Source organism: Aotus nancymaae, unplaced genomic scaffold (genome assembly GCF_030222135.1).
Source record: "Aotus nancymaae isolate 86718 unplaced genomic scaffold, 86718_ANA_hifiasm-v0.15.2.pri h1tg000006l, whole genome shotgun sequence".
NCBI classification, from domain to species: domain Eukaryota; kingdom Metazoa; phylum Chordata; class Mammalia; order Primates; family Aotidae; genus Aotus; species Aotus nancymaae.
The window spans coordinates 46,503,921-46,528,833 of NW_026988417.1; the positions used below are offsets into that span (position 1 = coordinate 46,503,921).

The following is a 24,913-nucleotide window of genomic DNA, read 5'->3' on the forward strand; positions in this document are numbered from 1 at the left end:
CAGCCCCGCCACTGCCTTTATTTTTTTCTTGAGACATGGTCACACTCTGTTTCCCCGACTGTAGTACAGTGGTGTGATCATGTCTCACTGTAGCCTCCGCCTATTGGGCTCAAGCCATCCGTCCTCCCACCTCAGCCTCCCAAGTAGCTGGGACTACAGCAGCGCACCACCACACCTGGCTAATTTTTGTAAAGACAGGGTTTCACCATGATGCCCAGGCTAGTCTCGAACTCCTGGACTCAAGCGAGCCACTAGTCTCGGCCTCCCAAAGTGCTGTGATTACAGGCGTAAGCCACCTCCCCCAGCCCTGCCCACTCCCTGTTGCATAAATACTTACTATCAAGTCTTCCAACCTTGGTTAGGTTACTTAACCTCACTCTTTTGTCTCTAATCCCATATCTGTAAACTGAGCGGTAATAGACTGTTGTGAGATTTAATTAAGACATAATGTGCCTGCATATGTGTGATATAGCAAGGATGTCATAAATATTAGTTATTAATAATTTGTGGGAATAGGTCTTTCCAGATTACGGATTGCTTTTCTCTTAAAGGTTTATTTCAAATATCTCTATGACCCAGATAATTGGGCAGGGTAGGAGGAGGAGCTGCTTGCTAATTGGAGACGGAATGGGGAGTGGGTGTAGGGGGCGTAGACGGACAGCGACAGGAGCTGGTAACAGCACAGTAGGGCAAAGTCTGCTCTGCAGCCCCCAAAATAAACGACTCTAGCAATCTGCGCAGAACCCCAGCGGTCAGCAGCTTCCGTGAGAAGCAACTAACATCTGAAGGCTTCCCAAAGCAGCAGGGCTCTGAGAATCCAGCGCGGGAGAGTTTTTGACCCGAGAGGAGCCAGAAGGGGGCCTCAGCGCAGCCTCCACTCCACTCAATTCCCGGAGTTGCCTTGGTGGGCTCCATGCTCCGAGAGACGCCGTTGGTCTATGAGGCATGTACGTGTTTCTCTAGTTCCTCCAGCAGCCTCGCGGAGGGGCAGCTGATCCTCCGGCCAGATACACGAGTTATCCCGGGCTGCCCCGAGGCCCGCGGGAGCTCTGAAAGTCTCTAATAACCCCTGGGCCGCGCCCGGCGCTGAGGCCCCGCCTGGCCAAAGCCATTGGCGGAGGCTGCCCCGGGGGCGGGGTCAGGGCGCCCCTTCCCGGACCCCGCAGCCGCACCCGCCGCGGGTCCACAGGGAGGAGAGGCCCAGGTGAGGAGCCAGCGCCCGCGTTCGGGAACCCCCGTCCCGGGGCCATGGGGGCACAGGTGAGGCTGCCGCCCGGAGAGCCCTGCCGAGAAGGTTTGTGTCTGCCCTGAGCCGAGGGACCTGGCATCTGGGTGGCGAAGAGACCGGGTGGGCGGGCCCCGGAGACTTGCAGAGACTGGAAAGGGGGGATGTACCGACTCTGAACGTAGTCGTTCACTCAGTCATTCAGTCAGTCAGTCGGCCGTCCAGCCAGGCGTTCAACACTTATTTACGGGTGCGTAGGCGATTCGGGCTGTGCTGGAAAACCTGAGTGGAATAAAGCAGATGGGACTCCCACTTGGTTCCCTAGGCCGACCAGTGTAAAGTACAGCGTGCTGCGTGTGGGACGGGGAAACTCGGGATGCTATGGGAAGAATCCCGAGTCCCTCTGAGAAGGACCTTTCCTCTGACTCAGGCTCACTTCCAGAGTCCGCTGCCGAAGTCACCCGGTGGGCAGAGGGCGTGTCTGCCTCGGGGGTAGGGGGACGTGGGAGTCCTGCGCTGCGTCCTGCGCTGGCTCCCGGGAATCGAGCCCCGCGAGAGGTCGGGCGCGCAGGGCCGCGGGGGTAGGCGCTGGGCAAGTCTGGGCCGTCCACATCTCTCCTCTTCGTTGGAGGTGACAACGTCTCCAACCCCACGAGCCAGTCTGACTCGCTGTGCAGTCACTCTTTGGCTGCTTAAGGCGAGAGCCCTACTGGAGAGGAAACCAGGAACCGGGAGCTTTCGTTGGCAGGCTCTTCTCACTGCTTCCTGGGATGGGATCTCAGCTCCCGCCTGAGCCCTGTGAAATCTCTGGGCGAGGCTCCTTGCCCTTCAGCTGTCAACTGCAGAAACCTCACCAGTTCACAACACTGGTGGGCTTTCTGCATTCTCCATACAGAAGGCCCCGATGAAAGTAAGGAAGCGGGTAGAGGGAGCGACCAGAAGGGTGTAGATCCATTGAAATGTTGGTTTTCACCGCGCCAAGGGGAAAGCAGCTTTTTAATTTACCTAGTAATGCGGTAAAGGGAAAGGGAGGCAGTGAATGGCATGGTAAGACACACATACATATAAATAGTCCTCTTACATATATAGATATGTATATATGTACACATCTTTGCAAAGGTGCTCAAAACTTCCCTGGTTTCCTCTCCTCTTGGCTCTTCCAGCTTATTCCTTGATGGGGAGAGGCTCTTCCAGGTTATTCCTTTTTGACATGTGAGTTCGTCAAAACTATGCCAACAAGGAAGTGAAGGGACACCAAAAAAAAAGAGAAATGCCTGAACAAGTAATAAACTATTTTTTTAAAATGTTAGGCAGCTGGATCTAGAATTATTTTCTAGTCTTTTTTTCTCAAAAAGAGCAAAAGTGCCTGAAAAACTCACAAACTATTTAAAAAAATTTTAAAGGCAGCTGGATCTAGAATTATTTCCTTGTCTCTTTTTTCTCAAAAAAAGAAAGAAAGTGCCTTAACAAATCACAAACTATTAAAAAAAAATTTTTAAGCCAGCTGAATCTAGAATTATTTCCTAGAGAGTCAGGTTGTGTGCCCTTTTTCTAAATATTTTCTAAACCAGCAAATCAGACGGTTACTAACACACCCACCTTTGTTTACCCAAGGATCTGTAAGTAAGAAGGGTGTATGAATTATACCCACTTGTTTGAGCTTCCGGGTGTTTTTCCTGCTTTGCTCATGCATTTAGTTCCAACAAGAAACGTTTAAGCTCCAGGCTTAACACCTGTGATTAACCATGGTAATTAATTGTGGGGAAAGCTGGTGGGAAAAGACTTAGAAATCTGAATGTACTTTATTAGTAGTGGGAAGAGATTAGGCTTTGGCATCAGACAGTCTGAGCTGTAACTTAGCTTCCTTGAGCCTTGAGCCTGTCTATAAATTGGGGCTCATCCCTCCAGTTTACAGTTGTGAAGAGTAGGTGCAGGTGGGATTACAAATGAAGTACACCACTCAGAGCTTGATGTGGAGTAAACAGATTCAATTTTTCACTTGTTCATTCAAATAACAAGAGTCCCATATGCCAAGCACTAGGATAGGTGCTAGGATAGAGGGATTTGCAAGACAGTCTGGACCTAGACGTTAGGACTAGGTTTTACTCTCATGCACCTTACTGTTCAAATGGCAGCTACTATGCAAGAAACAAAGTAATTTAAAAGGTCATTATAATAGCAGTAATGTATTGAGAGTGTAGGGAGGTTTAGATTGGGTATTCAATAAAAACCCCTAAAGAAAGTGATATTAAAGCTGAGACCCAAATGACAAGGAGTCAGACATGAGATCTGAAGATAGAGCATTCCAGTTGAACTTCCACAAAGAAAAAGTTAATTTCATACTTTGATTTTGAAATTTTCTTTTTTTGAAGTGGAGTCCCGCTCCATCGCCCAGGATGGTAGTGCAGTGGCGCAATCTCGGCTCACTCCAACCTCCACCTCCCGGGTTCAAGCGATTTTCCTGCCTCACTCTCCTGAGTAGCTGGGACTACAGGCATGCACCACCATGCCCAGCTAATTTTTTTATTTTTAATAGAGAAGGGGTTTCACTGTGTTGACCAGACTGGTCTTGAACTCCTGACCTCAAGTGATCCTCCCACCTTGGCCTCCCAAAGTGCTGGGTTTACAGGCATGAGCCACCCACCTGGCATTGGTTTTGACTTTTAAAGCTATAGATGCTTCAAAAGGGTCTCTAATCCAAAATTATCTTTAAAAGAAACAAATTCAAACATGCATGAAGGCTGTTATAAAGCTGTAATGAAGTATGAGATCGTCTATTTGATTGGGACCATTAAATAGGGTGATGTGATGGAAATTGACTAAGAGGTTCCTTGAGATTGGGAAGGCAGGAAAGGCCTCTCTGAGTTGCTCAGTCCTCTCACTTAAATGAGAAGAAGCTAGCTATGCCAGCCAGCACTCTAAAAGTGGAAGTAAAAAAGGAAGCACTCTGTAAAAAAGGAAGGCTGCTTTTTTAAAAGCTTAAGGTGAGAAGGAACTTATTCTATAAAAGGAACAGAAGAAAAGGCAATAGTAGGGAATGAGGTTAGACAGCTGGAGACTGTTATATTCCAGTGAGGGCAGATAGGATAAACAAACAAATAACTACACATATGTTAAGAATGCCATGGCAAGTAGTAAAAGCAGCATCAAGGAATATATTTTTTCAAACAGGATTAAACAAAAGAGCCTTTCTGCTACGTCTAAAAGCAGAAACCCTGAAGGGCTGAAGAAACTGCCATCAGCCAGGTTGCCTGGGGTGACACAGGTAGTACACAATACATATTTGTTGAATGAAGAAAAGAAAATTAGTATTTCGGAGAGGGGTGAGAGGGAGAGTAATGCAATATGATGTCAGAAACAAGCCAGTTTCAGAGCATGGAAAGTTTTAAAAGTTCAAAGTTAGTCAGGATTGAGGTTTTTTTATAAGTTGAGATGAAAAAGCATGACAGGGGACAGGGAGGATTAAGCCAGGGAGTGATGTAACCTGGTTCCTACTGGTCAGTGTTTGGAGAATAAATTGTAACAGACATAAAGATATTTCATTCAGTTATTCCTCTGCTACTAAGAACAGGCCAATATATCATATATTCTCGCTTAGGTTTCTAGGTCAGCTGAAGGTTGACTGATCTAGATGGGGCTCACCTATGTATCTCTGCTTCAAGCTACACGTCCACCTGGGTTTGGCTCCTTTGTGTGGGATGAGGTCACATCTGCTCCACATGTCTTCATTTGGGTCCTGAGGCTGAAGGGACAGCAGTTCCTCAGGGAATTACAGAGATACAAATGAGTAAACCCAACCACATAAGCATTTTTGAAATAAAGCTTCATTTCACCTCTGCTGACATCCCATTGGCCACCAAATTACTTCCAGCCCAACATCAGGTGAAGCACCTTTGCCCACACTGGGAAGGGTGAGGGTCTGAATACTGAATGAATAATAATCTAAACTATCACAGTAGAATAGATGGTGAGACCCCCTCAACTGGAAATATCTTGCGGTGATTGAAAATGTAATTCTATGCAATCACTTTCTTAAAACCAGATTTCTCTTCCAGGTAATAAACTGGACAATTTAGATTATTATTTAAATTTATATTATTATTCTCTATAGGCAAATAGTTGACAAATTATTTAAAGCATTTCATCCTTATATAAACATTAACGATATATTTCAACTGGCTTTTCTTATATAGTTTTCTGAAATAGAATGCTGGCTGGGAATTGGGTTACTTGGTCCTGGTTTTAGCAGTTACATAACTTTGGTCAGTGTCACTTAATATATTGGCATCAGTTTCTTTAAAATGTCTCCTATCTCACAGTGCCTGTGAGTTCAGAACTGGCCCATCAAGAACATTCATGAGATACCAGTATTGTAAGTAATTCTGAGAACAAAGACAGGTTATGATTAAACTTTAAAATCATTGAGACAAAGTCCCTTATTTTACCGACGAGGAAACTGAAACCAAGAGCCATTACTCAACTTGCCCATGATTATAGATAATAGATCTTCATTTTTAAATTTTAAAGGTATATGTATGTAAACTATTACACCTGTACATAGAAGATAAGTATTAGGTTGAACCATATGAAACTACTTGTCATGGGGTTGAAATTTTTCAGTTATCATCAATTTCACATAGTTCAACATAATATAAGAACATTAGGAATACTACTTAACTATCAACCAAGTATAAAAGAGAAAAATTAGTTGAGTAATAGTTATACAGTGGAATTCTCTAGAACAGTGGGGGGAAAACAAACCCTGCAGCCGCATGCATCATGTTTTGATGAAACTCAAAAACAAGCAAGTCACCAAAGAAATACTTTATCATTACATTTTCATAGGTACAAAAAGAGGCAAAACATTAAAGATATATGGAAAAAATCATTGTTTTAAGCAAAAGAATGTTAAAGAGAAAATCAGGATAGTTGTTAACTCTGAGGGGTGATGTTTTATTTCTTAAATTGGCTGGTTGATACATTGGTGTGTATACATATATACACATTGGTGTGTGTGTGTGTGTGTGTGTATATATATACACACACCATATGGTATGTATATAGAGATATATATATACACACATTGGCGTGTATATATATAGATACATTGGTGTATATATCTACATATATAATGATATCTATATATATACACCAATGTATCAACCAGCCAATTTAAGAAATATATAATATATATAACATATAACATATATATTTATATAAATATATATATAACATATATTTCCTAAATATTCATTACTCTATTTAGAAAAATAACATCAAAGAAGAAAGACATGTTCCTGGCTAGCAAGAGTATCCACTGGTATAGTCACTTTAAAGGACTATTGATAGTGTCTATTAAATTGAAAAATAATGAGTGTAGTAAATGTTCTCTTTCTGTGGGATAAAGTCTAGATTAAACTCCCTGGAAAATTACTGTGCTTACTTGAATCTTGAGAAGCCAACTGTGACTTGAGATAGCTTTGATTCCTTTAAAACACTCCAAATTCCCTACCCACACACCCTCCATTACTCATCTCTCCCCTTCTCCCGTAAGTCACTCCACACTCACTAACCCATCCTTTCTTTCCTCTTTCAGTCATATCTGCCACAACCTCTCTCCCTAACATGTTCCCAAAGCATAAAACAATTTAAGTTCTAAGGTCAGTAACCAGACAAGATTTTTATTATTTTTCCTGCCATAAAACTTGGAGCATTCATACCTGTCAATTACAAAGCGAACTTGCAAAATCCAACAGTGATCATTTGCTCTCCCTTATCACCCTCTGCTCCCACACCCGCTACAATGTCAGAACCATTTTGCTATGTCAACAGCTTAGAAGGAATATTGTTTCACTGGAATGAGATCCACCCACACTGATTTCAGAGACGAAGTTTTGGAATGGTTATGTTAACTACATAGTAAATTGCATGAATGCAGCCATGGAATTTACTAGTAAGTCAGGTTCAGTGTTTTCTCAGGAATGAATGTAATCAAAATTCTTTCAAAAATATACTTAATCACTTTCCCTTCTTGAGGCTTAGATGAGATAAACATTGTTTGGAACAAGATTGCTAAGGTCCGGCTTGTTTGAAAATTTGCAACATCAGCCTGGCCAACATAGTGAGACCCCATCTCTACAAAAAATTTAAAAAATTAGCTGGGCATGGTGGCACATGCCTATGGTTCCATCTACTTGGGAGGCTGAGGTGGGAGGATTATTTAAACCCAGGAGGTCTGAGCCATGATGGCACCACTGCACTACAGCCTGGGTGACAGAGTGAGACCCTGTCTCAGAAAAAAAGAAAAGAAAATTTGCAACAGTTCTTATTAAAACAGTCAACCTGAAAATTCTCTAGTATTATAGAATACCCTGAAGTAATATAATTGTCCTTAGAATATTTTGTTCTGACTTTGAGTTTATTCTGGAGTTCTATTTCTTTGTTTTGTTTTTTCCTTTTTATGGAAGTCTCACTATATTGCACAGGCTGGTCTTAAACTCCAGGGTTCAAGGGATCCTCCAGCCTCTGCCTCCCTAAGTGCTGAGATTACAGGGGTGAGCCACCATGTCCAACTATTCTGGATTTCTGAAACAAAGTTGGGTCATTTTCAAATTACAGAGATAAATGAAATAAAATTCATGAAAACCTTGAATTATGTTATTTTATTATTTTCCAGACCTGAACTTCGTGGGTGTTTCTTAACTTTGAATGTGGTAAAATTCAGGTGGCTGCATGAAGCTTTGCCAGAGGTGCATAGGTCCACTTATGGAAGTCTTGCTACTAAGACATCATTTGATCAAACTGTCTTTTGTTGCTTATATGCCTTCTTAAGATTTTTGAAATGTAAACCTTTTCTAAAAATTGAATTCCAAAATTGTATCTGATTATAAAAAATTTCTTACATAGTTTTCATTAATAACATAGTAAAACGTTTTTATTTTGTGTTTTAGTGTTTAGCCTAAAAATTCCAGGATGTTTATAATAATGCATCTGGTTCAGGGGATTTACATGCTTCTTTGAATCTTATCCTTTAAAAAGCCTAATGATATTTAATTCATTTTTTTATTAGATTCTATTTTCTTTAGGAGAAAGTGAATTAATAAACCTGAAAAATCAGGGAAAGTGGTACAGAAAACTAAACCCACTTTTAAAACGTGTTTTCTCAAATATATAATTCTTCACACCCACCAAATGACACATACCCTACAAATGAGTTAGACAGATTTCTTTTTTCTTTCTTTCTTTTTTTTTTTTTTTTTTAGACAAGAGTCTCGTTCTCTCACCGAGGCTGGAGTGCAGTGGTGTGATCTCAGTTCACTGCAACCACCTCCCAGATTCAAGTGATTCTCCTGCTTCAGCCTCCAGAGTAGCTGGAACTACAGATGAACACCATCATGCCCATGCTCCGTTAATTTTTGTATTTTCAGTAGAGATGGGGTCTCACCATGTTGGACAGGCTGGTCTTGAACTCCTGACCTCAAGTGATCCATCTGCCTTGGCCTCCCAAAGTGCTGGGATTACAGGCATAAGATAACATGTCCAGCCAATTTCTTTTTCCTTTTTTCCTTTTTTGATATAGGGTCTTGCTCGGTCACCTAGGCTGGAGTGCAGTGGTGCGATCACAGCTCACTGCAGCCTCATTCTCCTGAGCTCAAGCAATCCTCCCACCCCAGCCTCCCTAGTAGCTGGGACAACAGACGTGCACCACCATGCCCAGTTAATTTTTCAATTTTTTTATGGAGACAGGGTTTCACCTTGTTGCCCAGGCTGCTCTCAAACTAGAATCAAGCAATCATCCCGCCTTGGCCTCCCAAAATGCTGGGATTATAGCTGTGAGCTACCACACCCAGCCAACAGATTTCTTGCAGTGTGATTCCTAGACTGAGGTTGCTATGCCTTCTCCCTATGTTCAGGTCTCACAAGCCCTGCTTTCCAGTAGCCAGGCTGATAATGCAGAGTGAAGTGGATGTGACAGGCTGTGATGAACTGTTGAGCACCAGCCAGGTCAGAACAGTTATTTGCTGCTCCATCAAGTTGCTGATTCACCAGAATAAAGACACAAGGTTTGCCAGATCGAATTTATAGGAGGAATCCAGACTTTCACGCGAAATTGTTCTTTTTTAAATGATGACAGCTAAACACTTTAAAATCATTTTTAAAAACCGATGCTAGCCAAATTAACAATGTCTAGGCCTGTGGGCCACCTGTTAGGGACTTCCCTGCATGTAGTAAAATGTTTCAGTACCATCCACTCAAGGCTCTGTCCCCTGCAGAAAACCAGCAAGCATTAATACCTCTCCCTTTCATTCCTGATGTTTTCTTCTCTCCTTTTGTCCAGGATATGTGCTGTCTCTGGTCTGTCCAAACTCCTCCCAGGCTTGGTGTGAGATCACGAATGTGTCACAGCTGCTGGCTTCTCCTATGCTCTACATGGACCTGAATTCCAGCATAACCAACTTCAGCATTTCAGCAAACATAGAAAACAAATACAGTCTTTATATGGGGTTGGTACTGGCAGTAAGCTCCAGTATTTTTATTGGCTCCAGCTTCATATTGAAAAAGAAGGGCCTCTTGCAACTGGCCAGCAAGGGCGTTACTAGAGCTGGTAAGAAACACATGCAACTAGTGAATTCAGGTTTCTAACTGCAGAAATCATCCTGTTGTAAGGCCACAATGCTACAGTAATAATAACTCACTGCCTCTGTTTGTCTTAGTCCCTGTCTTCTTGATGGAGTTGGCTGTGTCTTCCAGTCTCTGATCTCTGCCCCCTTTACAACTTCCTCTTCTGCTTTTCTCCTCCTCACCTACTTTTCTCTTGTTCCTGGAATAGGTCTGGTTCTTTCCAATCCCAAGGTCTTTTCGCATTACCTGGAACTCTTCTCCCTGCCCTTCATTCAGCTGACTCATCCTTCAGACTTCAGTGTGAGTAGCATCATCCCAGAAAGGCCTTCCTTGACCATCCTCTCACAGTAGGTCTCCCCACCCCACCCCGTTATTCTCTGTCACTGCACTAATAGTTTCTCTCACCATACCTAGGATAATTTTTAGTTGTACATGTATTCTTTATTGTTGCTGATAGGTTTACTTGCTTATTGATAGTAGATTCTCAAAAACAGAAACCTTCCCTAGCAGTGTTTGGCCCCTAACAGACATTTATTAAATCAATAAATGGATAACAATAGAATTAGGCTGCTATTTATAGTGACACTTAAGATGCTGAGAAGGTCTGCCTGACTATCCCTTCATTAACCATGAGTTTTCATTTTCTTCAAGAATAATAAAGACCTAAGTATTTTTCTCCATGGAAATCTTTAGTAAAAGGTGAAAGATTTATGGGATCGGAAGAGAAACCAGAGTAAGACCTAAGTGTTTTTCTAACATCCATACAGAAAAAAACCAATGACTACCAATTACACAAGCAAGTTTATAAAAGAGTACCATGAGATGATATTTGTATTATCAGAAAAGAAAACATACTATATGCTCTATTAAAACAATTTGATACTGCCATTAAAGCAGACAAAATCAACAATAATTTAAAACTTATAACAGACCCAAGTATATATAACAACTGAATTTGTTATTTTAAAAAGTGGCATTTCAAAACTGTAGAGAAAGGATAAATCATTCAAAGTATTGAGACAATCGGGAAAAATTAGAGGAGAAAAACATGGAAGTTCTACTTCATACCATTCAGCAAAATACATTCCAGATAGGTTAGAGTTTAATTTAAAAATGAAATAATTATTAAAAGAAAACTTAAAAGAAGGTTTTTCTAAGCATAAAAATAAAGGAAGAATTTATTTTATATAAAGGAAGAAAGTATCTAGATTGGCAAACATTCTATATGGAAACACTTTAACTGAAACTGAAAAGCAAATGATATATTGAGGGGAATATGATGAAATATGTGACAAAATAGTTAAGTTTCATAATATATAAAAAGTGACTGCAGTCAATAAGAAAAAGATTAGTACCCTAACAGAAAATAGACATAGCATATAAATGAGAAACTAACAAAATAAGAAATGCAAATGACCAAGAAATACACATAAGTAAATATTGTTTCACTTGTGCCCAAAGAGATACCAACTAGACAATAGTCAGGTCTAGTGTTGTAACAGAATTCCAACTTAGTTATTTGCAAATTTCTTAAGGAGAAAATCCTAAATAAGCACAGCTAACTACTTTGCAAAATAATCTTCATAGCTTATATATCCTGTTTATAACAAAATCAATTAGGTCAAATTCAGAGAGCTCAGTATATTAAAATTGATAAGAAAACTCCATTTTCTGTAGTAAATATAATGACATAAAGTCACAGATTAGAGTATTAGGAAGATAACTTTTTGAATAGCTTGAAAGCATTTGTCTTTTTCAGTAAACTAGATAGAAACTTGATTTCAGCATGCCAGGTAGAGAATCAGCAGAGTGTATCTGCCCAATGCTTGTTATTCTCTCATTGACTAATCCAAAATCTCAAAAGCTCTATGTCAACCATCTTCTTTCCTTTACAGTCCTCATTAGTGCCAATGTAATTTACTGTTTATATTTTCTGTTTGTAATTTTAACCATAGTGAAAATGAAGTATTTATGTCCACACCTCTGACTGACATAAATACAGTGAACTTGATGATTAAATAAAATTTCCCACAAATTAAGAAAAACTTACCTTTTGTGGAAAAACAAAGGTGACATGGCAACATAATATAGAAAGTTTTAAGCAATCCTAATTAAAAAGGGCAAAGCTGGAGGTATCATAGTATCTTCAAATTATACTACAAAGCTATCATAACCAAAACAGCATGGTTCTGGTATAAAATATACACATAGATCAGTGGAACAGAATAGAGAACCTAGAAATAAAGCCACATACCTACAACCAACTGATCTTTGACAAAGTTGAAAATAACATACACTAGGGAAAGCCTACCCTATTCAATAAATGGTGCAAGGAAAATTGTAGAACCATATATAGAAGAATGAAACTGGACCTTATCTCTGACCATACACAAAAATCTACTTAAGACGAATTAAAGACTTAAATGTAAAGCCTGAAACTATAAAAACCCTAGAAGAAAATCTAGGAAAAACTCTTTCTGGACATTGGCCTAGGCAAGGAATTTATGACTAAGTCCTCAAAAGGAAATACAACAAAAACAAAAATAGACAAATGTGACTTTATTAAACTAAAAAGCTTCTGCAGAGCAAGAAAAATAATCAACAGGGTAAAAAGCTAGCCTGCAAAATAGGAAAAATTATTTGCAAGCTAAGCATCTGACAAAGGTCTAATATCCAGAATCTACAAGAAACTCAGACAACTCTACAAGAAAAAAAACCCCATGAAAAAGTGGGTGAAGTATATGAACAGACATTTTTCAGAAGAAGACATGCAATTAACCAACAAATATATTTTAAAAAATTCACTATCACTAATCACCAGAGAAATGCAAATTAAAACCACAATGAGATACCATCTTACACTAGTCAGAATAGCTATTATTAAAAGTCAAACAACAACAGATGTTGGCAAGAATGCAGAGAAAAGGGAATGCTTATACTCTGTTGGTGGGGATGTAAATTAGTACAACCACTATGGAAAACAATACAGAGATCTCTCAGAGAACTAAAAATAGAACTACCCTTCAATGCAGCAGTCCCACTCCTGGGTATCTAAGGAAAAGAAATCATTTATCAAAAAGACACTACACTCATATGTTTATCACACCACTATTCACAAAAGCGTCATGAAATCAACCTAAGTGCCCATCAGCAGAGGACTGGATAAAGAAAATGTGGTATAATTATAGACACACACCATAGAATACTACTTAGCCATTAGAAAAATGAAATAATGTCCTTTGCAGCAACATGGACAGAATTGGCAGCCATATCCTAAGTGCAGTGACTCAGAAACAGAAAACCAAAAATTGCATGTTTTCACTTATAAGTGGGAGTTAAACAGTGGGTACATGTGGACATTCAAAGTAGAATAATGGACACTGGAGATTCCAAAAGGTGGGAGAGTAAAAGGCCGGAAGCAGGTGAGGGATGAAATACTACCTATTGGGTACGATGTTCACTATTCAGGTGACAGATACACTAAAACCCAGACTTTACAGTAGATTCATGTAACACAACTGTACTTGGACCCCTAAATCTATTTTTAAAATCAGGAGAAAAAAACCCAAATTAAAAATGAACTTCTGATTCATAAAAGAAGAAATAAAATGGGCAACAAACATAGAAAAATGCAGATTGAAATGAGGTATCATTTTAAGACTATCAAATTTGCAGTTTTTTAAAAAAAATTGACATAACTTTTCTGGAGGGCAGTTTGGTAATATATGTAAAGCTCTTTAAAAAACACATTTTCTCCTACCCAACAATTATACTTCTAGGAATTTATCCTGGAGAAATAATCACTTCAATGTTGCAAAGATGTATGTGCAGGGAGATTCGTGAGAGCATTCTATTTGTAGGAGAAACATGGAAAAAAATCTAAATGCAATTAATCCATTAGGGGATTTGTTAAATAAATCATTGTAAATTGGGGGAAAAAAAGGTTTGGAAATGACCAAGTAAATAAGCTAAAAGACTTTAGATTTACTGACTTAATTTTTCTAACTATAATCCAGTACATTTTCTAGAAGTCAATTCTTCAAACCTTCCTCCAGTATAGAACCCAATTTTTGTTCATTTTTATTTTTTGCATTTTAGGACAAGGTGGACATTCTTACCTGAAGGAATGGCTCTGGTGGGCAGGATTGCTGTCAAGTAAGTTTTTAACACTGAGAATACTGTTTATGTGTAAGATAGTAAATAGATTATATGAAATTTTTCAAAATCAGTTAATCTTCCTGTCAAGAATGGAACAAGGATGGAATTTAAGTCTAAAAATTTTTGTGTTGGTGTAATATATTATCCTATATATACTAATATATATAAATAAATTAATTTTTACTCTTATTTCCCACCCCCTGTGTTCTCAGTACTGTCCTGGAATGCAAGGGAAAAAGTTGACCTTTGAAATATTATATTTTAAGCACAGACTTCTTGTATATTCTTCACCATAACAACAGAGAAAATGCTTTTCTTTCATATTTTCCCACCTCCTAATTTGAACCTGTGACTATTGTAGCCACATATTTTCTCAAGAACGGATACATTTTCCTTGCCAGGACAACACCACAGATAAGTGAAAGGCCTCTGTGGCTGCTTGGTACTGAACAAATGGAGAGGAAATGAGGGGTGTCAGCACTCTCTTTCCTCCCAGACCTGCTGTGAGGATTAAATGAGACTTTAGAGGATCTGAAAGCACTGTCTAAATGCTAATGTGATGTCCAAATAGAAGGTAGTATTCATCTCCCTCAGCCACTTTTGCTGACTCTGTCTCCCTCCTAAGTCGTGTGAACTTTCTTAAATCCCAAATCGACAGCTCTCCCCAAAAAGGGCATCATAAATTCCCTCTGTGGCCAGGAGTCTTAAGGCTTCCCTGAATTTCCCCAAACCAAGCAACACATTTCAGTATTTGTAAGATCCTGTTACGGGAAGGAACTGGGTACCTTTTCTTTAGTAAATGGTGGAATCTAAAAGGATGATTAATACAAATAATTTAAATATGTGTAGCCCCTTCAGTTGTTTTTTGTTTGTTTTGGCTTGTTTTTGTTTTTGTTTTTGAGATGGAGTCTTGCTCTGTGACCCAGGCTGGAGTGCAATGGCTCGATCTCGGCTCACTGCAACCTCTACCTCCCAGGTTCAAGTTATTCTCCTGCCTCAACCTCCCAAGTACCTGGGATTACAGGCACACACCACCACATCCAGCTAATTTTTGTATTTTTAGTAGAGATGGGGTTTCACCATGTTGGCCAGGCTGATCTCGAACACCTGACCTCAGGTGATCCGACCACCTCAGCCTTCCAAAGTGCCATGATTACAGGCATGAGCCACCGCACCCAACTGCCCCTTCAGTTTTTAGGGTGCTTTTACATACATTTTATTTGAATAAAAATTGACAAGGGCTGTCTGGGAAGATTCCAGATAGATATTTGCATCATTCTCTTTTTCTCTCTTACTTGCATCTCCTCACCTTCTACCCACACTTTACAATGAAAATATAAGTAGAATATTATATGACTACATTTGCAATTTTATTTTCACCATGTAAAAAAGTTTATGTCAGTATTGAGAGAAAAGCATACATTAGAGAGTAGGTAAGTGACATACATACAGTACTTTAATCATGAAGTCAATGTTTTCCTGGAAAGCTATCTATAAAGATAAAAATATACATAATGTAAAGTATCCAAGGAAACCTTAATATTCCAAGAAAACTGCCATGGTTCATTCTTTTTTGAAGAGTCTTGCTCTTGTCACCCAGACTGGAGTACAGTGGCATGATCTCAGCTCACTGCAACCTCCACCTCCCGGGTTCAAGCGATTCTCCTGCCTCAGCCTCCCAAGTAGCTGGGATTAAAGGTGCTTGCCACCACGCCCATCATACTAAAAATTTTGTATTTTTAGTAGAGATGGGGTTTCACCATGTTGGCCAGGCTGGTCTTGAACTCCTGACCTCAAGTGATCCACCCCCTCTGCCTCCCAAAGTGCTGGGATTACAGGGGTGAGCTATTGTGCCTGGCCTTGCCATGGTTCTTTCTATGAGAGCAATGTCTTAATTATTCTATAAGTTTAGATTTGCTTAATGATGTTTTCCTAATGCTGGGTACTCCTCTAGATTTGGGGGGATGTAGGATAGCAGCCAGACAAAGGTACAAAGAAAAAATCATGCTGGTGTTCTTTTCTCTGTCTACAATAAGCATTTGCTGGTGTAGTTGCCAGTGTGAAATACTACATTCTGTGGGCAAGTTTCCAGCTGTGTTTTGTGAGAATAACTTGGCCTCAGTACAACAGCCCAGCTCTTGAAGGGATTTCTCTCACTCTAGAAGTTATTTACAGCATGCTATCTCATACAAGTCTAGAGTTCCTCTGATGAGAAAAAGATTACATTCAGAAGCATATCATGACTTTAAAACAGCTGCCTGGATCTCCTTAAGCTACTGAGATACCGTTACTTGCTTGTAGACCACTTACAATAGAGGGATATCTAACTTTATGGGCCTATGGCTATTCCCTACCTACACACCAGATTAAAGCATTCTAATATTCCAAGCCAGTTTTGATGGTTGTGGGTAACCTATAAAACTGTAGGTATTCTTGAGCAAGTGAAATGATTCTCTGCTTACTACAAAGCTACCTCTACTAGATTTCATCAGCATCACCAAATATGTCTTCAATATTGAAATAGCTAAAAATCTCTGTTGAAAGCCATTTAAAATGGGTACTCACCTGTCACCACTTTTTGCAACTATTGAGTTTGTATCACCTGGTATTACAGTTTGTCTGCATCTCTTAATAGCAATTATCCCTACCTGCTATAAAACAGGTTACATCATTCTTTTTTGCTAGATCTTCCCATGTATTTGGGTTACATGTCCACTGCTTTGCATGAGTCATTTGTTTTTCTCTTCTAACAAGTGAGCCCATTTTTAATATCAGTATCTCTGCTTGCTTTCTAGTGGGAGCAGGAGAGGCTGCGAATTTTGCTGCTTATGCTTTTGCACCTGCCACCTTGGTCACCCCCCTGGGCGCTCTGAGTGTTCTCATAAGGTATGTGAGTGATAAGGAACTTGGCTTCTAGAGGTATTTTAAGACCAAGATAAACTTAAACCATAAGAAACATACGACTATGGATATGTGAAAGCAAACACGCAAATCTAGACCAACCTGGGCTCTAAAAGTCTAGAACCCAAATTATTTCTGACATTCCTGGGAAGCTTTGGACAAGTCACTTAGCCTCAGTTTATTCATTCATAAAGTGAGAATAATACTTTTTCTTGCCTGAAATCACAAAAATAACTTGAGAAGACTATAAAATAAATAACAGTAGAAATAGGACATCAACTGTCTTATTATTTTAAAAACCTAAGACACAGTGAGTTTGATTTCCTACTAACATAAATGTGTGCTTCATTTTTAACAATGCAGTGAAGCATAGCAGATTTTTCAAATCTGTCATCAGAACAAATTGCCAGAGTCCATAGTGGTTAATGACCATAGTTACCAGAGGACTTTTAAAAGCATGGTGTTTTGGTTAAATTCCAACTCTCACTAAAATTCTTGCATTGTTTGCTGGACACTTAGTTTTAGTACTGGAAACAGGAATAACTTTCTTATTTCATGGGATGTGGATCTAATCCTTCTGAGTTTATCTTTATTATGATCCCAAATGAATGTGTTTAATAAGCATATACATTTTTGCCTGTTCTTCTCATCTTTTTCTTTTCTATTCATTATCAACCTCTTGTAGAAAACTTATTATTGAGCCTACTCAATTCTTTTTACCTTCTTTATAGGACTGTTGTGAGAATTGAGTGAATACACATAAAGCCCTTAGAACACTTGGCTATGCATTGAAGAGTCAAGTATCAGTAGTAGTAATAGTCGTGTCAGTAGTATCAGTAGTAGTAATAGTCGTCTTCACTAAGGCTGCAGTCCTATAACTGGCCACATGAGGGCAACGCTAGGAAAGTACCTGGTAATTGATCATAATCTTGGGGACAGATGGGCACTTAATTGCCTTCATGGGGATGCCAGGGCATTAGAGGAAGAAGGCTGGTGCACAGAAGCCACAGTAGCACACTGGTGGAGCAGCAAGATGGTATACTCTGGTGTCCATGGTAGTGTGATTCTGGAGCTTCCTGAGGCCACAGCAACTGAAGCATTAGGAGTACCAGATAGGTCTAAGTATCAGAGCAGTAGCAGGTGGTAAGGAAGTATTTTGATATTTTGAAAGTCTATATCAAGCTTGTCCAACCCATGGCCCACTGGCTGCACGTGGCCCAGGATGACTTTGAACATGGCCCAAAATAAATTTGTAAACTGTCTTAAAACAATGTGAGATTTTTTTTTCTTTAGCTCATCATCTATCATTAGTGTTAGCGTATGTTTTTTTCTTTCTTTTCTTTTTGAGATGGAGTTTTGCTCTTGTTGCCCAGGCTGGAGTGCAATGGCGTGTTCTTGGCTCACCGCAACCTCTGCCTCCCGGGTTCAAGCAATTCTCCTGCCTCAGCCTCCCCAAGTAGAAGGGATTACAGGCATGCACCACCATGCCTGTTTTTTTTTTTTTTTTTTTTTCAATTTTTAGTAGAGAAGTGTTTTTCCATGTTGGTCAGGCTGGTCTCAAACTCCTGACCTCAGGTGATCTGCCCGCCTCAACCTCCCAAAGTGCTGGGATTACAGGCATGAGCCACCGTGCCTGGCAGTGTTAGTATATTTAATGTGTGGCCTAGGAAAGCCAAAACATTGGACACCCCTGGTCCGTTTGATTGTAGTGATATGAACTAGCTGATTATTAGCCCTGGGAAGAGTAATTTTTCTTTAGGAATATATCTTCCTTTGAAACATTCATGGGCATACATATTCTAAACGTATCATGCCAGTAAGATATAAAAGATTTTCTGTTTTGCTTGGCTTTATAGGAAAAGATGGAAAAATTGAAAATGACTTGAGTAGAACCTCTTGTAAGGTCATTGGAAGATTATGGGGATATATGATATTATAGCTCTTTAGATATAAAAAAAATGAAGCACATTTGATTGCCTGTCAGTTCTGAGTTTCAAACCAATCTAGGTTTTTCCATGTCATATAGCATATTCCAGCCAGCTCACTGGGATACATGGTGGCCTGTACCACCAGTATGACTTCTGAGTTGCCGTGGGATCAAAAGGTAATTGAACTAGAGTGATCTTTAATTTTTTTCTCTCCCAACAGTGCGATATTATCGTCCTACTTTTTAAATGAGCACTTGAACATTCATGGGAAAATAGGCTGCGTATTAAGTATATTGGGGTCAACTGTGATGGTTATCCATGCCCCACAAGAAGAGGAAGTCACTTCTTTGCATGAAATGGAAATGAAATTGAGAGATCCAGGTCTGTGATTCAACCTAAAGAAACACTCAAATTCTGCTTCACTTTCTCTCCTCACCAAATAGTATTTGTAATAATATTGTAATAAGCTTTCTACAAGCCATGTTGTGGGTTGTGAGACGCAGTAAGGTTTGATTACTATTTGTCCTGAAAAGATGGCAGAACTTATTTTTGTGTTCATGCTTCCCTTTTTACACAACCAAAGGGAGAGGGAGGGATGGTAGAGGCAAAAGACATATATTCAAGATCAAATCTTTGCCACTTTCTTCCTCTGAAAATAAAAAGTTAATCTGATAATATTTGCCTTAGCTCATAGGTGAGATTTAAGTATTTGTGAAAGTCCTTTGTAAAATGTTGAAAACTATGCAATAGAATGTTGTTTTAAATTTGATCTCACTTCTATTTCTAAAATACCTATGCTCTTAAACTCTTGACTAACAAGATTTCAGAAAGGTATAATCCTATGAGTATTTTCTGAAGTCAAATTATTTTATCTTCCTAACAGGGTTTATTTCCTTCGCTGTGATCATAACTGTGATCTCCTTGGTGCTGATTTTGATTGTGGCTCCCAAGAAAGGACATACCAATATACTGATCTATATTTCAATCTGTTCTTTGATTGGAGCGTTTTCAGTTTCTTCTGTCAAAGGCCTGGGAATTGCCATTAAGGAGCTGATAGAATGGAAGCCAGTTTACAAACATCCCCTGGTCTTTGTTTTGCTGGCTGTACTTGTGCTTTCAGTAACTACCCAGATTAACTATCTCAACAAGGCACTGGACACCTTTAATACCTCTCTCGTGACACCCATTTATTATGTATTCTTCACATCCATGGTAGTGACTTGCTCTGCTGTCTTATTCCAAGAGTGGTATGGCATGACAGCTGGAGATATCATTGGGACCCTGAGTGGATTCTTCACTATTATCATTGGCATCTTCCTTCTACATGCTTTTAAAAACACTGACATTACTTGGAGCGAGCTTACGTCTACTGCTAAGAAAGAAGTCGTCTCTCTGAATGTCAGTGAAAACAATTATGTTTTACTAGAGAACTTGGAGTGTTCAGCCCCAGAATACAATGATGACGTTACCCTGTTTAGCAGAACTGATGACTGAAGTCTCTGAAAACACTGAGTTTTAACCAATATGAGACACATGAAGAAGAAAATGAGTGCTTGCTTCTTGGAAAAACTGCTAGGAAAGTTAGCATTTTTACAGTTCTAACTAATTTAGATGTGAGGCCAAGTAAAAATGCCATCTTTTTGGCCGTGAATTTGAAAATCAAATTGATTATCCTCCAGAAGACTTCTGCTGCTTTTCATTTCTACAAACTTTGAAATTATCTCTAAGGATCAAAGAAGTTAAAGAGCTATGTGTGTCTCAGAATAATCTCCTTCTTCTGGTCACAATATATTTGTCTCTGCCAGGTGGCTCTTCATTTCTTTGGTGGCTCTTTTTAGACTCACAGTCATTCACTAATATAAAATTAGCAGTGTTCTGATACATGCAGTATCAGCCATATTCTCTGTTGAGTCATAATTTCAAATTATTAAAACTGAGAAGAGAGGCCAGGCATGGTGGTTCACATCTGTAATCCTAGCACTTTGGGAGGCTGAGGCAGGCAGGCAGATCGCTTGAGCTCAGGAGTTCAGGACCACCCTGGGCAACAAGGCAAGACCCTGTCTCTACAAAAAAACATAAAAATTAGCCAGGCGTGGTGGCGCATGCCTGTAGTCCCGACCACTTGGGAGGCTGAGATGGGAGGATCACTTAAGTCTGAGAGGTTGGGGCTGCCGTGAGCCCAGATTGCGCCACTGCAATCCAGCCTGGGTGAAAAGTAAGGCCCTGTCTCGAAGAATAAGAAGAAAAAGGGCCAGGGGCTTTTGCTTTTAAAAAATTTGTTTAAACTGAGAAGTGAGATCACGGGTGCTTTGTTCTCCCTTCTGCACCTTCCTTCTTCTAAAACTAGATAGCTAAACAGTTAAGAAAAAAGAAATTTAAAAAAAATAAGCCTGCCTTGTTAGTGGGCTAGAATACACAACACACACACACACCCATGAAGAGTATATGAATTCTAACTTATTGACATATCATAGGAGTTTACTACCAATTAAAGAGGGAGAACGAAGGAAGAGAAAAATACTTCAGACCTCAGAAAAAGGAAAGTTTTCTCACAAAAGCACAGGCACATGTGATTGTTTTCACAGCTTCCATTAATTAACTCAAGTCTGGAAGACATAAGACAAAATGGAGTTTCTGCAGAAGTCAGGTGAATTCAGCTTTGGAGTCACTTCTGTTCATTTTTTTCCCTTTCTTTTACTATTATCCTAAAGGTTATTTTTTCTTGTTGATATAGAGATTTTTGTAAAAGATTGCTACATTATTTTAGGATTATATCCTACACTTCAATTGTTCACAAATGTTTGATCCCTAAAGGGTGAGTTTTCCACAGACTGTTTGGAAACAACTAGAAAAATCTTTGTGAAAAATCTGAACAAATTATCATAATGGCTCTCTTGAAGTTTGGTACTTCCACCCTTATTAAGGAAATTATGATTAGTTGCTAACCGTTAAAAATAGGCATATTCTAATAGGATAGAAAGTCAACTTCCTAGCGAGCAAAATACCAAGACCTCAGGGGCTACTGCAGGAAAATACCTTTTGCACATTAAAATGTTTGTAAAATTTTCCTCTCTCATTTCAAATGCATGGAAGGAATAACATTTTTGGTGGTCTTTAATGTAATGGACAGATTTACTGTCACTTATTGATTTTATCGAAAATAAATTGGCTATCTTATTTTTATACTAATCTTATTTTTCTCAAGAATTCTAACCAAAAAGATTGTCATTAAAAAAAATTCAGGTTGACTGAATTTTTTTCTGCTCTAACCTTAAATGTTATTAGATTTGGTTTTTGTTTCTAAGCTAGCTCAAGACTGCTCAAGGTCATAATGGTAAGCTTTATTATTCAGAATTCGATCAGCATTTCCCCAGGTCTGTTAAACTATGACTGATGTTTAGGATGACAACCTACCTGACATGGCTGCAAGGTTCTAATGGGCCATTATAGTCTTTAGAAGCATCGTTTAGTGTTGAGTGCAATTCTAACACATTCTAAATTTTTGAAAATCGATAATCCATGGAACATCCATAGGTTGATACCTCAGGTCAAATACGTGTTTACTCTGTTGATTGCTGTTTCACTTTACTTGTATATCAGATATATAAGCTATGAACACCAGTTTGTAGGAAAAGTATCTTCTGGCTGGGCAGTGGCTCACGCCTGTAATTCCAACACTTTGGGAGGCCAAGGTAGGGGGATTGCTAGTCGCCAGGAGTTTGAGACCAGCCTGAGCAATAAAGCTAGAACCCATCTCTCTTAAAAATGTAAAAAATATCAAGAGGCTGAGTCAGAAGGATCACTGGAGCCCAGGAGTTCAAGACTGCAGTAAGCTATGATTGTCCCACTGCATTCCAGCCTGGGTGATAAGAGACCCTGACCTAAAAAAGTGTCTTCTGATAAGGTTGCATTTGAAAATTGCAGAAATTAAAATTTTTTTTCTTTTAGTATTAAGAACTTTATTGATCTCTCTAGGACACCTTCTTGGCGAGGAAATTAATGGCATTTTTTGTGACATCCAACCTGAGACTCTGGCGGTTCTCTGTTCTGGTAAATTAAAGTTTCAGACTTTTCTTTGTGTCCCCTTTTACAAAGTGTTTGCCCTTGGTAAGTTATGACCAGGTCAAATGTTCCCAGACACAAGGCTCAGTGTGTATGTTACATGGGAAAATGAACTGGTGTTGACATGAATGCATGCCCAGGAGGATGACTGGGAAAGATTTAATGATTGAAGTATGCTGAGAAACTATGAAAAATTTGAAAACTCTACATAAAAGTCACTGATGGGCACATGCATTAAAAAACCAAAATGTTATTACAAATCTAACACTAAAAAATATTTTCCCAAATATGAACATATTGACTAAGGAAGAATAAAATGCTGGACCCCTACAGTCAGACTATTAGTCTTAACTGGTAGTTTATGTATATATTTTAACACTTTGTCATCATGTAGCTATCTTAAGATTTATTATATGAACATCTGCATGTGTGTCATTAAGGATTACAAAGCTGTGCTCACACAGGACAAATGGAAAGATTTTCCTACTTCTGTAATGATAAATTTTATTTTTATCTTACAATTTTATTCTTAGGTCAATGGTTATTTATTATAAGTTCAAATTGCACAATTTTCATAAGACCCTTTAGATTTAACAAATGAAATTAACACATATTTTAAAGTATTAAATACATGGAAAGCATCTGGCATTATGCCTGATAATAGGGACTTAGTAAAATTTAGTTTTCTTTGAATCAACATTTGAATTTTTACAGTCTTGCCACTAGAGACTTAAGGACTATTGAATGCCTATTTTTATACATTCATCTTCTCTCAATTTTTCACATTATCTCATTTTAAATAATGCAAGTGGAAGTGAATTCATCATACTATCTCAACACCAATACAAAATTATTCCAAAGATTGTTCTTAAAACCGGAAAAACTGAACTAAATGCTATTTTCCCCTTCCAATGAAGCTTTGTGGAAAATATATGAATATATGAAATGTTCTCAAATATTTTGAATAAACTGTTCATGAAGCCTTATATTTTATTTTGTGCATGTTTATGCTGTTCATTTTAGAAACTGTATAAATCTTAAATGTATATTTTTCATTTGCAATAAAATGTGATTTAATGATGCTTTTAAGTTTTTAGTTTATAGAAGTTAAGCATATGTAATGGCAAAAATATTCCCATGTTGTTTTGAGATTAAAAAGAAAGTTTCAGGCCAGGCCCAGTGGCTCATGCCTGTAATCCCAGCACTTTCGGAGGCCAAGGCAGGCAGATCACTTGAGGTCAGGAATTCACAACAAACCTGGCCAACATGGTGAAACCCTGTCTCTACAAAAAAATATAAAAAATTAGCTGGGTGTGGTGGCGTGTGCCTGTAATCCCAGCTACTTGGGAGGCTGAGGCAGGAGAATTGCTTGAACCTGGGAGGCGGAAGTTGCAGTAAGCTGAGATCATACCACTGCACTCCAGCCTGGGCAACAGAGTGAGACTCTGTCTCAAAAAGTAAAAATGTTTCAGGGTTTCAAGGAAAAAAAAAATGGCACTGATGTTAATATTACTATTTCATTTCCCTTGAAATTGAAATTTGTTTTCAGAAGGCTCTCTGAAAGACCATCTCCCATGTAACAGCTTGAACAAAAGCACATGAACAAAAACTCTTATCCTTCAAATTGAACGAAAGCTCAAAGCAGTCAATAATAAAATCTCCCCTCAGAACAGTAATTAGTATAAATATATTTGGTACCATGCTTTATAAACCCTCAGCTAGTTTTCTTCTGGCTCTGTGGAACTATACCTTTGCTTCATGGATTAGCCGCATCATGTCATAAATTTTCTGTTTGGTTTGAATTCCTGTTTGAGAACAACACCCTCACAAAAATTTGAAAAACTAGGGACTGGGTACAGTGGCTCAAGCCTATAATCCCAGCACTTTGGGAGGCCAAGGTGGGAGGATTGTTAGAGGCCAGGAGTTTGAGAACGGCCTGGGCCATAAAACTAGACCCCGTCTCTACAAAAAATTTTAAAAACATTAGCCAAGTGTGGTGGCATGTGCTTGTAGTTCC

General features: G+C 39.1%; 1 protein-coding gene and 1 pseudogene across 1 annotated transcript; one reads left to right on the forward strand and one right to left on the reverse strand.

The window, feature by feature from the left end:
* Positions 1-1,199: 1,199 nt before the first annotated feature.
* Positions 1,200-23,978, forward strand: NIPAL1 (NIPA like domain containing 1). The gene is made up of 6 exons (XM_012441186.2): positions 1,200-1,294; positions 9,564-9,830; positions 13,946-14,002; positions 16,801-16,891; positions 19,055-19,215; positions 19,718-23,978. Exons 1-6 carry the CDS (start codon positions 1,249-1,251, stop codon positions 20,326-20,328), a joined length of 1,233 nt encoding a protein of 410 aa, XP_012296609.2. The 5' UTR covers positions 1,200-1,248; the 3' UTR covers positions 20,329-23,978.
* On the reverse strand, positions 10,473-10,582 carry LOC135271901 (U5 spliceosomal RNA; annotated as a pseudogene).
* Positions 23,979-24,913: the final 935 nt, after the last annotated feature.